This window comes from Barbus barbus (genome assembly GCF_936440315.1).
Source record: "Barbus barbus genome assembly, chromosome: 48".
Lineage (NCBI taxonomy): Eukaryota > Metazoa > Chordata > Actinopteri > Cypriniformes > Cyprinidae > Barbus > Barbus barbus.
In genome coordinates, this window is record NC_136726.1 from 9,874,098 (window position 1) to 9,889,432 (window position 15,335).

At 36.5% G+C, this 15,335-nt stretch overlaps 2 protein-coding genes across 3 annotated transcripts; one reads left to right on the forward strand and one right to left on the reverse strand.

Annotated features, from left to right (window-relative positions):
• Positions 1 to 19: 19 nt before the first annotated feature.
• LOC306866703 (COMM domain-containing protein 4-like) lies at positions 20 to 3,468 on the reverse strand. Its single transcript, XM_079411986.1, has 8 exons — positions 3,191 to 3,468; positions 2,883 to 2,954; positions 2,725 to 2,790; positions 2,599 to 2,638; positions 1,681 to 1,800; positions 1,526 to 1,606; positions 1,270 to 1,446; positions 20 to 758 (listed from the first exon to the last, which is right to left on the reverse strand). Exons 1-8 carry the CDS (start codon positions 3,191 to 3,193, stop codon positions 718 to 720), a joined length of 600 nt encoding a protein of 199 aa, XP_079268112.1. The 5' UTR covers positions 3,194 to 3,468; the 3' UTR covers positions 20 to 717.
• Positions 3,285 to 14,919, forward strand: LOC306866702 (semaphorin-7A-like). Of its 2 annotated transcripts, XM_079411984.1 has the most exons (14): positions 3,285 to 3,476; positions 3,657 to 3,790; positions 4,345 to 4,371; positions 4,459 to 4,554; positions 5,941 to 6,034; positions 6,150 to 6,260; positions 6,864 to 7,006; positions 7,533 to 7,711; positions 9,341 to 9,449; positions 10,376 to 10,571; positions 11,710 to 11,825; positions 11,924 to 12,069; positions 12,188 to 12,243; positions 12,343 to 14,919. In XM_079411984.1, exons 1-14 carry the CDS (start codon positions 3,350 to 3,352, stop codon positions 12,708 to 12,710), a joined length of 1,902 nt encoding a protein of 633 aa, XP_079268110.1. In that variant the 5' UTR covers positions 3,285 to 3,349; the 3' UTR covers positions 12,711 to 14,919. The 2 variants fall into 2 exon arrangements, with proteins under 2 accessions (XP_079268110.1, XP_079268111.1); XM_079411985.1 differs by lacking the exon at positions 4,345 to 4,371 and having other exon boundaries at positions 3,347 to 3,476.
• Positions 14,920 to 15,335: the final 416 nt, after the last annotated feature.

Consider the following 15,335-nt stretch of genomic DNA (forward strand, 5'->3'; position numbering starts at 1 on the left):
TATTTTTATTTTTTTTCTTACTCTGGGAGCTTGTGGGCATTCTATGGAGACCCTAAAAGCTCATGGTGGTGGAAAGATTTCGGGGTGGGTGAGAAAAATTCCGGGTGGGAGGAAAAAATATTTTTCAAATCTTTTGCATTCTCTCGCAAAGATCACACACAACATATCCATAACAATGAATATTTAAGAATTAAACTGGAATAAACTCTAAATGGCATGCATTCACAACTTAAATTCACGCCATCCCCATAATATGCCCATTTATTCGTAACAAAAAACAAAACAAAATAAATTCTTTAAGTATTTTTAAGGGTTCTGAATATGCAGCAATGATACTGAACTGTTGGTATTATCTTGTTTATTCTCTCAATTTTTTTTTAATGAAAAAGAAACAATACATTAACAAATGACATTAACGTAGACAAATACATGAGGTGAGATAAATAACTAAGGGCTGTTGATTCTCTGGATAACACTGATCAACAAGTGACTAATTAAGTTTCCAAGTGACTTTTGGTCCAAAAACAATGAATAAATCTGATTGAGACGCTTTTTGAAGTTTGTGCTCAATTTGAGCAACATCAGTCCACATTTGACTAATCAGAACATGAAAAGCTATACAAAATACATTGTTAGAAAAACCATTTTCTTTTCTTTCTCAGAAGCACAGATTTCTGTGCACATTTCCGCGATATTATTCAACAAACGCTGACTGCTTCACTGTAGTGCATTCATCATAGTCTGTGCTTGTTTGAGTTCTGGAAAAGAAAACAAGGAAATTTACAACAATTGCATAATACAATACAGCCTACACTTAAAAATGCTTAACTCTAAATTAAAGATGCATTTGGATTGCATAACATTTCCATCCAAACAAGCAGCTTTTCACATCACAAGATGTTAATTGATGGACTGGAGTCGTGTTGATTTAATTGTGGATTATTGTGATGTTTTTAACAGCTGTTTGGACTCTCATTCTGACGGCACCCATTCACTACAGAGGATCCATTGGTGAGCAAGTGATGTAATGCTAAATTTCTCCAAATCTGATCTGATAATCAAACTCTGAGAGTGAGAAAATGTATCTAATTTTAATTTCTTAGTGAACTATTGCTTTACAACACATTCAGTTTATTAGTACTATTACAGAACTGTTACTAGTTTAATGTATGACTGATAAATATTCATCACATTGCGTTCATTACTTTAAACTGAAAGGATGGAAATGTTATATGCAATTCAAATACATTCATTTTACGGCTCAGTCACCTGTTAGCAGTACTCTGAACTTGTCCGCAGTGATGGAGGCAGTGGTGGTCTGTGTGGAGTCTGTCTCGGGGTCCCGAGACTGAAGTCTGAGCTGGACTGTGGGTTCATTCACTTGCTTCAGTTCACTGGAGCTCAGGGTGTAATCGACCCGCCAGTTCACCGCTTCCAGACGACCCACTGACACATGACACGCATCAGGATATTACACGATCTGGACTGTATTTCTATTTTTCTTCTATTTTTTGGTAATACTCACAGCGCAGGCTGCTCTCCCTCAGCTTTTCCTGTAGAGCGATGTGTTTATCCTCATATGATTTACACAAGCTGGTGGTGTGCTCTATAAACGGACATGTAAATGTGTTGAGTTTTAAGTATAACTTCGGAAAAAGTTGATAAAGCATATATCCTTACCTTTAGGCAGGCCAAGCTGCTGTAGTTCACTGGAGAGAGATTCACTGTCCACGTCATGCTTAGCAGCACTAGACAGAATAAAACTCAGCACTGCTATGCTGGCTTTAATGTCTCCACTTTCTGGGGGGAAAAAATACAATAAAAATAGACAGACAATGCATTTATGTAGGTTGCATAATATTGAATTAATATTGAATAAGTTACAATAAATATCAGTAAATTATTTAAAAAGCCCTTTTAAAAAGGCATATAATGGATATTTCATTGTGCTGCTCATTTCTTCAGTTTTTACATTTAGAAGATTACCTTTAACATTATCTAATGTTCACTTACAATTCATTTAAAAAAAACACTAATATCTTCAGCAAATCTCAAATATTAATTTTCAACAGATTACAGATATATTATAATGTTGTGAAGCCTAAATTCACTTGTAGGCTATAATTTAAAACTATTATTTATTTATTTGCCATATCAGCATCAAATCATTCATGGCAAACTCAAGAATAATACATTTTAGAATAGTCTTAATAACAATACTTAATTTTATAAATTAAGTTGAACGATATCATTTTTACAAACAAAATCATATAAAATCTTTCAAAATTATACTTGATAAAAATTCTAATATTTTCCCAGGATAAAAATTATATTTAAACATGTCTATTAATGTACTTTCGGAGTATCCTAGAATCATTTAAAGCAGGACACTCTACTAAAAAGCATGTTTAAGTATTAGACGGACTCATTTTAGTTTTTATATTTAATATACATTATAGCCATAACGTAGGAAAAAATAAGCAATCAGTACTGGCCAGAATTATATTAAGTGCACCTAACTTGATTTATAATCATTTTCATTTCACACTTTACTATTATTGCTGAGATCACATGACACAGAAACCAGGTTTTACTCACCAAACTTTGCATCTGAGGTTAGTTTTGAAACTCTGTCATACTGAAAACAGATAATTATATAGTAGTTAGAGGAATATCTATTTAGTAGCCATTCTAACATGACTGCTGTGTCCAGTGCTGTCTTACATCGATGCCTTCATCAAGCAGGTCTTTAATGACTTGCACACACAGAAGCTTCATCTTGACGCTCGACTGTGAAGAACAGCAATGAAGAAAATCACTTCTGGTAAGTTTTGAGCAGAAATTGTTAAGACAGACAACATAACACCTAACGTTAGACTTACTATTCTAGCTAAAGTGCTCATTTCTGCAAGGACCCAGTCTGGACAGTCCAGATCTCCACAAAATCGGAACCTCTGAAATAAAAGAAATCATCAAAATGAGTCTATTATGAATGTGTACGTCTATTGCTTAGCCTTTAAAAAGTACTCTAAAAGATTAGCATTCGCTATAACGTTACATGGAAAACAGAAATGTAATTAACCGTCCACAAATCGCAGCGGACACATATTATAACTGTGATGCTTTCAAACATGAAACCATAACTAGAATAAACCGAGCTATCGTTCAATAAGAAATAAGTAAATAATACCATTTTGACACATTACGTGTTCTTCTGTAAACCAGCTTTATCATGCATTTCCGCGGCCGTCCCCTAGTGGCCAACGCCCACTCATTACTTGTTCACTTGGAGACCGGCGGAGATGAGAAGTCCTCGTGGAGCGGAGAGATTGTGTAGGACGGTCGGACTATGAACCTAAAACGGCAATATTTCTCGGTCCACATCAAGGGAAATTTAGCGTGTCATTTGCTTGTCTATGGAGCGTGCTTTCATTGCGTGTTTTGCTCTTATAATCCCAGATTAACTCTAAAACAAGGTAAGTTAAAATAGCCTACATCTTTCCTCTGTAATCAGACTAATTATTTACACTAGACATTTGCACACGTAGTCTATTCCGTAATGCACTTGAATTGTTTTAACATGAGACCATATCTAAACATATTATATTTTACTAGAGAACATAATTTAACCCAGATTTGTTCATTTTCCCCCCCAGATGATGCTCCTCTTTCATACAACAGAAATTATAGTCATACAGTCTTATTCCACCAGGAAGGATCAAAGAGTCTGATTGTAGGAGGAATAAATCATGTTCTATATTTTGATGTAGACAACCGTCAGATTTTGGAGGTGATTACTAAACTGGAACTGGTCATTAATATTTAAATGATATGTGACATTTTACAGTGTATTTATAATTACTGTAGAATTATGACATTTTTGTTGAAATTATTCAAATAATTGTACATTTATAAAAAAAATACATTTATATAAAATAATATAATATATGGAATATAAAGCACGGTTGAATATCATAAATTGGAGAAGTAACTCAAAATTAAATTTAAGATTAAATTTAGAGTTCTGACTTTTGGCAGTGGTTGTATTTAGTAAATTAAATTATATATTGTGGATAGATTTCAATGATGCACACAGACAGCTGTGTCCATATTTAATGTGCCAGCGAATGAAAAGACCTGTTTCTGGTGTTCATGAAAGATTTATTTCCATAAACAACAAGTCCAGTCTGTTGCTATGGTTGCAATAAATAATTTAAATGTTAATTGTGTGATTGATTAGTGAAAAAATAATCCCCATGGTTGCTTTATACACATTTAGGTACATAATTGTGCACACAGTCTTATCTCTTGAATTTTTCATAAAATGTATTTATTGTTTTTTAGAACTTTACTCTGAATCCAAGATGTGAGGTGAGTTTAATAATTCTGTTGAAAAAAAGAAAAAAAAAAAAAGTTTTGTAGTTTGACAGTCTTACTGATATTGCTCCATCTATACAGGGCTCCTGTGAAAATATAGTGACAGTAATTGAAAGATTTGAAGACTTCACATTTGTATGTGGGACGAATGGAGAACAGCCATCGTGTTGGAAACTGGTAAGAGATAAATATACAGAGCAACATTTTTGGCATGGTCTCTAGAACATATTTAGAAACGCAAAGCTTCTGCTTAATGTTGCCTTGTGGTTTGCCTGTGGTTTACGGGGAAGGCGTGGCCTAATGGTTAGAGAGTCGGACTTGTAATCCAAAGGTTGCGGGTTCGAGTCTCGGGCTGGCAGGGATTGTAGGTGGGGGGAGTGAATGTCCTGCGCTCTCTCTCCACCCTCAATACCACGACTGAGGTGCCCTTGAGCAAGGCACCGAACCTCCAACTGCTCCCCGGGCGCTGCAGCATAAAATGGCTGCCCACTGCTCCGGGTGTGTGTTCACGGTGTGTGTGTTCACTGCTGTGTGTGTGCACGTTGGATGGGTTAAATGCAGAGCACGAATTCCGAGTATGGGTCACCATACTTGGCTGAATGTCACTTCACTTCACTTCACTTAAATACTTTTTTTAGTAAGAGAATACTGAGAAATAAGTGTAGTTCTCTATTTGAGTTTTAACTTGCTTGTATAATTTTGAATGACATGCAGTTTGTTATTGCTCACAATATGCCTCATTTTCTATTAAATTTCATACAATTTACAAATTTACGTGCACATGCCAAATTGTCACTAGATTGACAACTGAAGCATGTGCTCATATGAAACTCACACTGCAAGAAAGAAAACTGAAAAGGTATTGGTACTATTCTGTCATGACATTAAGTTTACAGATATTTCTTTTAACCTAACAACACAAAAACTGCAATGCAAAATTCAAAATATGGGTAAAACACCATATGAGAAAATTCAGTACAGAAAATTCTCAAAAATTAGCATTTTCTCAAAACAGATTAAAACACAGCAAACCGTTTTTATACATTATTAGACTATATGCAATCGTGTTTCAGACCTCACATTTGCTGACTTTAAAAGTTGCATTTTTGCAGCCGTGTGGTCTCATATTGTAAATTTAATGTAAGTTTAGAATGAAATTTTATGAAAACAGTGATAAATAGTCATTTATGTGTGACGATTCTCATTTGTATGGCGAAATATGTGAATGAGAATCTTTATCACTGGATGGCAAGACAATTTACTTTTAATCATTCCCAGGATATGAATTTTGAAAATTAACAGTTTGATTTTCAGTTATATCAAAACACCTTTTTGATATCGGTAATTACATTTCCTATATTAAAACAGTAATTCTTGATATAAACAATTGCATTATTAATCACAGATATACAAATTCTTGATAGCAAAAAATTTGTTTCATCTCATCAAAAAATTTTATAGTCTAGAATAATCTATATTATCTAGAATTAATATCCTGCAAATGAATAAATGTTCAAATGGCTTGCCATATTTCTGATATCTAATAATGTCTCTTTCCTGAAGTTTCCCAGAGAAAGCAATCATTCCACAGAGATTGTAGACGGCACGGGCATCTCACCTCATACAAGTTCACAAAACTCCTTGTCGCTGGTGGCAGGTATGTGGGAGCACAAGCTGCTTAATGTTTTGATCTGCTTAGGCTTTGTGAATCAGCTGGAGGATTGTAGTTGCTTATTTAGCGTAACACCAAGGCTTTCTTTGGTTATATAAAGATGGAGATCTCTATGCAGCAGCTCCTCTATACAGCGATGGAACCCTGCTGCAGTTTCGCAGAAAAGCTGGAAAACGAACCAGCGTATGGATGTATGATCAATGGGTCTCAGGTTGGTTGAATCACACAATTTTCACTAAAATTACTAGAAGAAAACATTCAATTTATATATACGAATACTTATTTTATGTATAAATAGTTTTGGTAACCAAATAGTGGCAGGTCCCCATTGACTTCCATAGGAAGGAAAAAATACTATGGAAGTCAGTCAGTGGCTGTCAGAAACTGTTTGGATACCAACATTCTTCAAGATAACTTCTTTTGTGTTCAACAGAAGAAAGCTACTCATACAGGTTTGGAACAAATTGAAAGCAAGTAAATGATGACCAGTTTTTCATTTTGGGTGAATTATCACCCAGATCTTGCTCTGCTTAATCGACATCTTAAGTCTAATGCTTTAATTAGTAAGCTCGCTTTAGTAATCACTTTAGTGACTGTGAAGTATGTTTGTGGACAGTGTGGGCTGAGCAAGCAAGTGGCTCAGTTGCTGACTAATGAACATTTTGCCTCCCAAGCTGCAGCTATCAAAATACAGCCCTTGTTTCTCTCGTAAATCAGGCTTCTCGTATGAAAATAAAGTTGGGGTTCAGTGATATGACTAAAAATGTGGAATGAGTAAGGAAATAATTCATGACTCATTCATATTTTCCCACAGAACCCACTTTTATTTCCAGTTTTCTGGCACAGCGCAAGAATGACTCCATGAATGAGAAGATATACGTCTTGTTCCGTGAGAAAAACTCGGACACGAGTCCAGAGGCTGATCCTTGGATATCTAGAGTGGCCAGAGTGTGTAAGGTATGTTCCTCATTTAGGTATGAAAGATGTTCTTTGTGAGGCTTCCTACACGAACCCACCGAGTCTTAGAGAACCATTGTTGTGGAAAAGTGACCTTCAACATTGATTTTATCATCCTACACATGATTCAAGGCTTCAAGGAAGATGAATGGATCTATCTTATAAAGTCATGGGATTGTCACGGATTGGTTTCCATGAATTAATTATTCAGGAGGTGAAAATGTGAGGACTCACGTAGTGGTTCAAATTTAGCACTTTCGAGCCTTCCTGGCATCCAACTCGATAAGAAGTTATCACAGTTCTGTCAGCACCATTGTTATCAGCAAATTTAGATGAAAGCATCTACAGCAGAAAACATGACTGCAGGAAAGAATCAGATTCTAGAAACAAAGCTTGAGTCACAGAAATTGTGCTCTTTGTGTGAAGTGCCACGAAATAAAGACACCTTCCAGGGCTTGTGGATGAACATTAACCTGCTGTTGATGGCAGAACACTGTCCACCTGTAAAAACGTCAATCTCTTGTAGGTCGACGAGGGTGGTCCCAAGCTGTTGCTCCAGAACATCTGGACCTCCTTTCTGAAGGCACGACTTGTGTGTGGGATTCCTAGAGAGTCGTTGTACTTCAACCGCCTACAGGACGTTTTCATCCAGCATGCTGATGACTGGAGGGATTCACGAGTGTATGCACTTTTCTCCAGCAGCTGGTAAACACTGCATTATCTTCTGAGATTTAAAAAGGAAATAATTAGGTTGACTTGAGAAATCATGTTATCAATGTGCTAAAATATGTTATTGATAAACATGCTAAATGTGTGCTAAATTACACTAACAAAAACTGACGTACTATACACTATGAACTCAACCATGTAGTGTATGAATTATATAAGGTTATTTTGTCATTCATAATCAGAGCCTTAGAGCCCCCTTCACTATGTAATTAAAGCTGTGACAGTTGAGTGCATGAAGTGTTCAACATTCCACACTTTGTTTTTTCCATTATTTAAGCGCATCAACCTGGTATTTAAAGTGCACTTTTTCTTTTTGGAATTTTCAGTGTGAACACACTACTCACAGTATTTATATTACAAAACGTCATAGAATAGTGCATAAGTACGCAATTTGGGATGTGCCTAACAAAATAATGCTAAAACATGCTGACAGTGTGTTAGATCATGTTAGAAACATGCTAAATCATGTTAGAAATGTGCTAGCAACAATGTAATCATGCTAACACATACTAATTCATTTTAACAACATGCTAAAACATGGTAACCATGTTAGAAACACGTTAACAACATGTTAATCGTGTTAAATCATGTTAGCAACATCCTAAACTTGATAATCATGCTAGCAACATGCTAAATCATGTTTTACCAACATTAAAAATGATAACTATTGTGGCGGGAGGAGCATACGACAGACACAGTGGGCGTGGCGTCAGGCCTCGGAGAGGTTTTTATTAAACAATCAAAATAAAGTGTCCAAAGGGGGTAAAGTGTCCAAAATAAAACAGGGAATCTGGTGTTCTCGTCGTGCTACGGGCTTGTGAAGGAGGGCAGTGTTCGGGAAGGAAGGGTCCAGGTAAGGGGCGGAGTCTGGTGGCCGCACGCACTCCCCTCTCGGGACCGGGTCACGTGGGTCGGCGGCTTCTTCTGAGCGGCATCATCCATCCTTTGCCCGCGGCGCTTCCGGGGGATAGAACGGCCCGGCATCCTAGCCCGTCAGCCGTCAAACGGGTGCGGAATTCCATCCATACTCTACGGGTCCGGCAGCTCACGTCTCCGGTGGTGCGGGAATCCCTCAACGCTCCCTTCCTGGACCCACGAGGACACCAGCGTGCATGCACGGGGAAGAGACCGGTCTCTCGAGGAGAGGCGAGCTCGGCATTTAAACAGCGGCGGTAATGAGCCTCTATTCACATCAGGTGCGCCTCATCACACGCCGCCAGCCCTGGCTGTTCAGCGCCCCTCCTCTCTCACACACCCACTCTCGTCGGGAGCCTGGTGAAGGGCGGCGAATACGGGACGGGGTGGTGATGATAATAAGGGGGGAGGCAGCCGACTCGTCACACTATGTTCTAGCAACATGATAATCATGCTAGAAACATGCTAGCTAATCATGTTAAAACATGTTAGCGACATGTTAAATCATGATAGCAACATGCTATATCAACATCTATGTAATCTATCTAAACTTTTGAACTTGAAGCTTAAGTTTGTTCACAAACTTTACTCAAGTGTTAGTTACTTCATATTGTTTTTGCAATTGCTTGGTGCCACTGATTGCTCAGAAATTAAATGCATTATCTCACCCATTTTTTAATGTTGTTATAGGAACTCTACTGCTGTGTGCATGTACTCGTTGGCAAAGCTTGATGATGTTTTTGAGCATTCCATCTTCAGAGGTGCTGCTGAGGCCATTCCCACCCCGAGACCAGGAACTGTGAGCAAAAACATACACGGAATAATCCAAATAAACTTCTTGTCTTATCAAATATTCATTTTGTTTGGGTAGAAAAAAAATCACTGTTTTCTTTGTTTGGTATCTTTTTGTTTTATACTATGATCCATTGACCATTATGCTTACTGGTTGACCACTGTGGTAAAACAATGTACGGAAGTTTTCTGGGTTTCCCAGTATTCACATACACCACAAAAAGACTTCCTTGAGCATGAGTTGAGTAGCTCCACTGGTGCTGTGGTACCATTTTTAAAATAACCATGTTCTGTATCAAACTGGGGTCTGTTGAAGTTCAGAGAAAAACTTAATTCTAAAAATAATTTAAATAAATAAATTCTTAATTAAAATAAATAAATAGTAACAATAAATGTTAAGATAATTATTTATTTAATATAAATAAAAATTAAATAAAAATAAAAATGACAATGGATAAATAATTAAATAATAATTAGAATTACTCAAATTTGACATTGACGCACTGGGATCATCATATTTTTGCATTAAAATGTAAAAAAAAAAAAAAATCTGAGTAACATCTGATTCAGCTGAAGCCTATTCAGTAAAATGTAAATGTAAATGTATTCAATTCACAATTACATTCAATACACATTTTTTCCGAGCTTTATTTTTGTGTATTGTTTATGCCCGACAACTTCCTCAATCATTTTACTCATTTAAGCCAAAGGTGAATTGCTCATATTATTATAGCCATTGTTGGGAAACAAAGGCTATTGTTTCCTCACAATAGCTATTTTAAATCTCCTCTTCTAGTTGAGTAAATGAGCAGTTATTTTTGCCATGGCCTTGATAGCAATGCTGTAACCTCTTTTGTTTTGTATTGTAACTTGTGACCTCAAACAATACTGACTGAAATTATATTATAACAGATATATCTCCCTCTTTTCCAGTGTGACAAAAAAAGCTATTCCATTCCTATTGCTACCCTTCAATTCATTAAAGACCATCCAGAGATGAATAACTGGATTCATCCCATTGAAAAAGAAACACCTTTCTTCACAAGCAATAAGAACTTCACCAAGATAGCCATTGACCGAGTCCAAGCTTCAGATGACAGCATGCACAATGTGCTTCTGCTTGCAACAGGTATATTTGCATTATTGCTGTCAAACGATTAATCGCATCCAAAATAAAAGTTTTTGTTTACATATGTGTGTGTGTGTGTACGGTGTATATTTATTATGTACTGTATATATAAAGACACACACATACTGCATATATTTTGAAAATATTTACATGTATATATTTATATCATATATAAATATATTTAATATATAAATGTAAAATATATTTTTTAAATATATACATGTGTGTGTATTTATATATATATATATATATATATATATATATATATATATATATATAATTAATTTACACAGTACACACACATATATTATGTAAACAAAAACGTTTATTTTGGATGCAATTAATCGTATGACAGCACTAATTTGCATGTGATGTATTGATTCAGATGTCTGCATATTGATGTTTGCTTTGTGACTTCCTTCATACCAGAGACAATAACAATACTCCTGATGAAAGAAACCCTTCCCTTGTTACCGGCTTTTGTTCTGTTTTATTTTCTCACTGAAGTCTGCTTATAACAATAGTAAAGTTTTTTTTTTTTTTTTGCATTAAAAAAAGGAAAAAACAGTTAATTTTCAACAATTTTCCAAATTTTTTCTGACGCTTAAAATTAAACTACAAGCTACTGAATAGTTGCTGTTTCAGCAACCTATGCTGAAATGTTTATAAATTTTATAACAATGTGATCCGTCAGAAGGATATGCAGAGCAGTAGGTGCTACACACAACCAGAAACCACAGTCTTTTTGGACTCCGGAGGAAGTTTTAAGTTCTGAAACGAACTGAAACATCGTACTTTCAGAGAATAATGAGTAATTTTATTTCAAAAGATCAAGATAAATTTGTTTTCTAATGATATGATCACTTTAGAGTGAGATATACTATAAGCTTTATATTACTACGAATACACTACATGACTATAAATTCTGAACAGATTTCTAAACGCTAGGCATCATGCACTTGCTGATTGGCTCAAAATATCAAGCATGTTTGATGAAAACAGTCTAAAGTGCCTATCATACACCATGTGAGTTGATGTTTTCTATTATTTGCACTTAGTATTGTACTGCAAATGCTCCCGTTAGCTCTGTCAGACACCTTAGTCTTACTTAGCCATTTGATGTCTTGGTTCTTCTTAGACGATGGAGTGATCCTTAAGATACTGGAAGATGGCTCCAAAGCATTCATCATCTCTGAAACGCATCTGTGCAATGGTTCAGCTCCCGTACATTCAATGAAACTCGACTCTGAGAAGGTAATCAAGCAGCCTTGTGTATCGTTGATCACGTTGACATTTCAGAAAGTGTCTGCAGTTTCTGTTGCACGCTCAAATACTGTTGATTTTGTCTGCAGAGGAAGCTGTTTGTAGGATATCCTGGTCAGATGTCCGTGTTAGACCTGCAGAGATGTCGAGACTACAATGCTTCCTGTGAAGAATGTGTCCTTTCCCGTGATCCATACTGCGCTTGGACTGAACAAGGCTGCACATCACAAACTAGGTAGGGTTTTACGTGTTTTAGTTCAGGAATACTATATTATTTTTATATATTGTGGCTTTTTGATTATTGTATACTCTAGCATTTTTTAATCGATTTTTCTGTTTGGATTGTGTTTCAGAGGAGGAATACAAAACATTGCTGAAGGACTCACTAAAGTATGTCACCAAAAATCAGGTATAAGATCAATCCAATTGTTTTGCGTATCAGTTTTTGCTTGATTTTTAAGACAAAAGACAAAACTGTCTCATGTATCTTTAACGAATGTCTTTTAAGGGGGAAGATTCACAAGAGAAGTGAAACAATCATTGGCAGCTCCATTAAGGATTCAACACTCTGTGCACACTGGCGTTCCCTTCTACCTCTCTTGTCCTGTCGATTCCAATCATGCCACTTACAAATGGGAACATAATCAAAAGAGCCTCCCATGCCAACAGACCCAATCAGAATGTCTCCACCTCATTCCAGCCATGATGAATGACAAGTATGGCAACTACAAATGTACATCCCACGAACTCGATTACACCAAAACTGTAAGAGAATACAACCTCTCCGAGCCTTCTAATGGTGCTTTCAAGCTGAGAGCCCAGGACTGGTTAATGGCCGCATTTGTCACTAGTGCCTTCTATCTGCGCTCACTTTAAGGTCAAGGTAGTTATATAAAAGTCAGTGCTTCTGTCTTCAAGCTTTTCTGATGACCTGTAAGCTTATTAAAACCATCAGTCACACGTTGCCAGGTGCCAGTGGTTGGTCTTATCAAGTGAAGTTTATAGGCAAGATAACACTGAAGTAAAAGAAAGCATCTGTCCTAGAACTCGCAATTATATGCTTGCTATCTGTTGAGTGGCTGTTGAAAGTATACAGTGCGGTTCAAAGTCTGAGACCACAATGAAAATTTGGACTTTTATCTTTAGAAATTGGAAATACTCGTGACAGTTTTAGGATTTAGAATTGTAATAACAAACAAAAGCTTGAGAAGTAAAATAAAGACGAAATATGTCAGATGTTGCACTACTTCTAGGTCACAAGATGCTTTTTAAAACATTCACCAATATTGTTATATAATATAATAGGCCAATAGATGGCAACAAGTGACTGTTATCATGAGTGAGCCATTGAATCAGTCATTCAACCAATTTGTTAAAAAATGCTAATTCTTTCAGAAACAGAACAATGACTGATTCATTCAAACATGCTCAAAATATTCAAAAATGTTCTTTATTGAGGAATGAAACGCCAGTACTCTGTGTTGCTCAGGGACGAGCAACAATTTTGTGTTCAGAACTTTGTTTCAAACTTTTTCATTTGTGGAGCAAAACTGCTTAAACTTGTTTATCGGATTGTTGTATAAAATCAATTACACACTTGCAGACGTGCACTTTAAAGTGCTTACACTTGCTCCTTAAATTGCTCTGATTTGTGCACTAAATGGCTTAATCACAGCCATATCACCCTGTAGCCCAAGACCGATTGCCCACTGAAGCTAAGCAGGGTTGAGCCTGGTCAGTACCTGGATGGGAGACCTCCTGGGAAAAACTAGGTTGCTGCTGGAAGAGGTATTAGTAAGGGGTGCTCACCCTGTAGTCTGTGTAGGTCCTAATGCCCCAGGATAGTGAAGGGGACACTATACTGTAAAAAGCACCATCCTTCGGATGAGACATTAAACCGAGGTCCTGACTCTCTGTGGTCATTAAAAATCCCAGGATGTCCTTTGAAAAAGAGTAGGGGTGTTACCCCGGCATCCTAGCCAAATTTGCCTATTGGCCTCTGACCATCATGGCCTCCTAATCATCCCCATACAATGATTGGCTTCATCACCCTGTCTCCTCTCCACCAATAAGCTGGTGTGTGGTGGGCGTTCTGGCGCACTATGGCTGCCGTCGCATCATCCAGGTGGATGCTGCACACTGGTGGTGGTTGTCGAGATTCCCCCCTTGTATGTAAAGCGCTTTGAGTGCCTAGAAAAGCGCTATATAAATGTAACATATTATTATTATTATTAATGTAATTTAACTGGTTCAGCACTGCGTTCAAGGACTGTAGTCTGCACAGTCCCATACAGTATGTGATGTAATTAGGTGCACACTAAACATACTATTCTAGATCTGTGAATGGGCACAGTGGTCATGTTTTTACAGTAATTTATGCAGTGTTTGTTTACTGGAAAACTGCGACTTCCTCGCATTCGTGTAGATTAATTTGAGAGATTGTGTCTGTTTATTAATGATTATGTCTTGCACTCATGTTAGCACTTGCTTACTTTCATAATTATTTTCTGCTATTTGTATTGTTTTAAGCACTTTTCCCCCAAACTGCATAGTGCTAGTTGTCCAAGAATTGAGAAACAGAAAGAGAAAATATTTTAAGTTTTCATATCCATACAGTTGTTCAGGAAGTCTGAGAAATTGTGGGTGGTAATTAGACTTGAGGAATTCTGGGAGTGGTGGGCAAACACAAGGTCACTTAACAAGTTCACTCAAATATGTTTCTGCAGCTATGTCGTTTTATGCAAAACCACATATTTGTCTTGCAGACATTTAATATTGCCATTTATAGCATGAAATGTCTCTTTATTTTTTATTTAATTCTATAACACATGGTTCATGTCAATGTAAAATTTAATTCTTTATCATATTATACAAGGGACACTTTGTTGCTTTAAGTAATATTTTATTATTAATATTTTTGTGCACTCTCTGAATCATGTTCACCTACAGTTAAATACCTCCCAGTGTGTGACTTTTAAGCCTAGATATGAATTGCTCGGTTATGTTGTACTTTATATTTATTTTTGTGCACATGTATTTCCTTTAAATAAGCAAAACTAATGTAATTAAATTTGTATAGCACTTGAAATCTCTGTTATTTTTATGCACAAACACAGCTACGCACGCTTGGAAGACACTTAAATTTAATGGTTCACTGGTAACAATACAAACAGTGAAAGATTCACACAAAAAACCCACTTCATTTATGGACTTTACCAATAATTCCATTAATAAATGTTCTGAAAAGGGTTTTAGGAACAGAAAGACACAGGGAGACACAGGAATCCAGAAAGGGGAATATTTTCTTTATCTCAAGCCAATCGCAATGCTCCAGGTTTGGTCTCTCGCTGCTTTTGGAGCACCTTTGACATCTGGAGCAAGAGACTGAGCCAGTCTTTTAACTCCTGCAGACCACCATTAGCTGAAAATGTCAATCAGTAAACAAATATTTTGTAAAAGAAAAACTTCCATAATGTTATAATAATTTAAAGAAAATATATT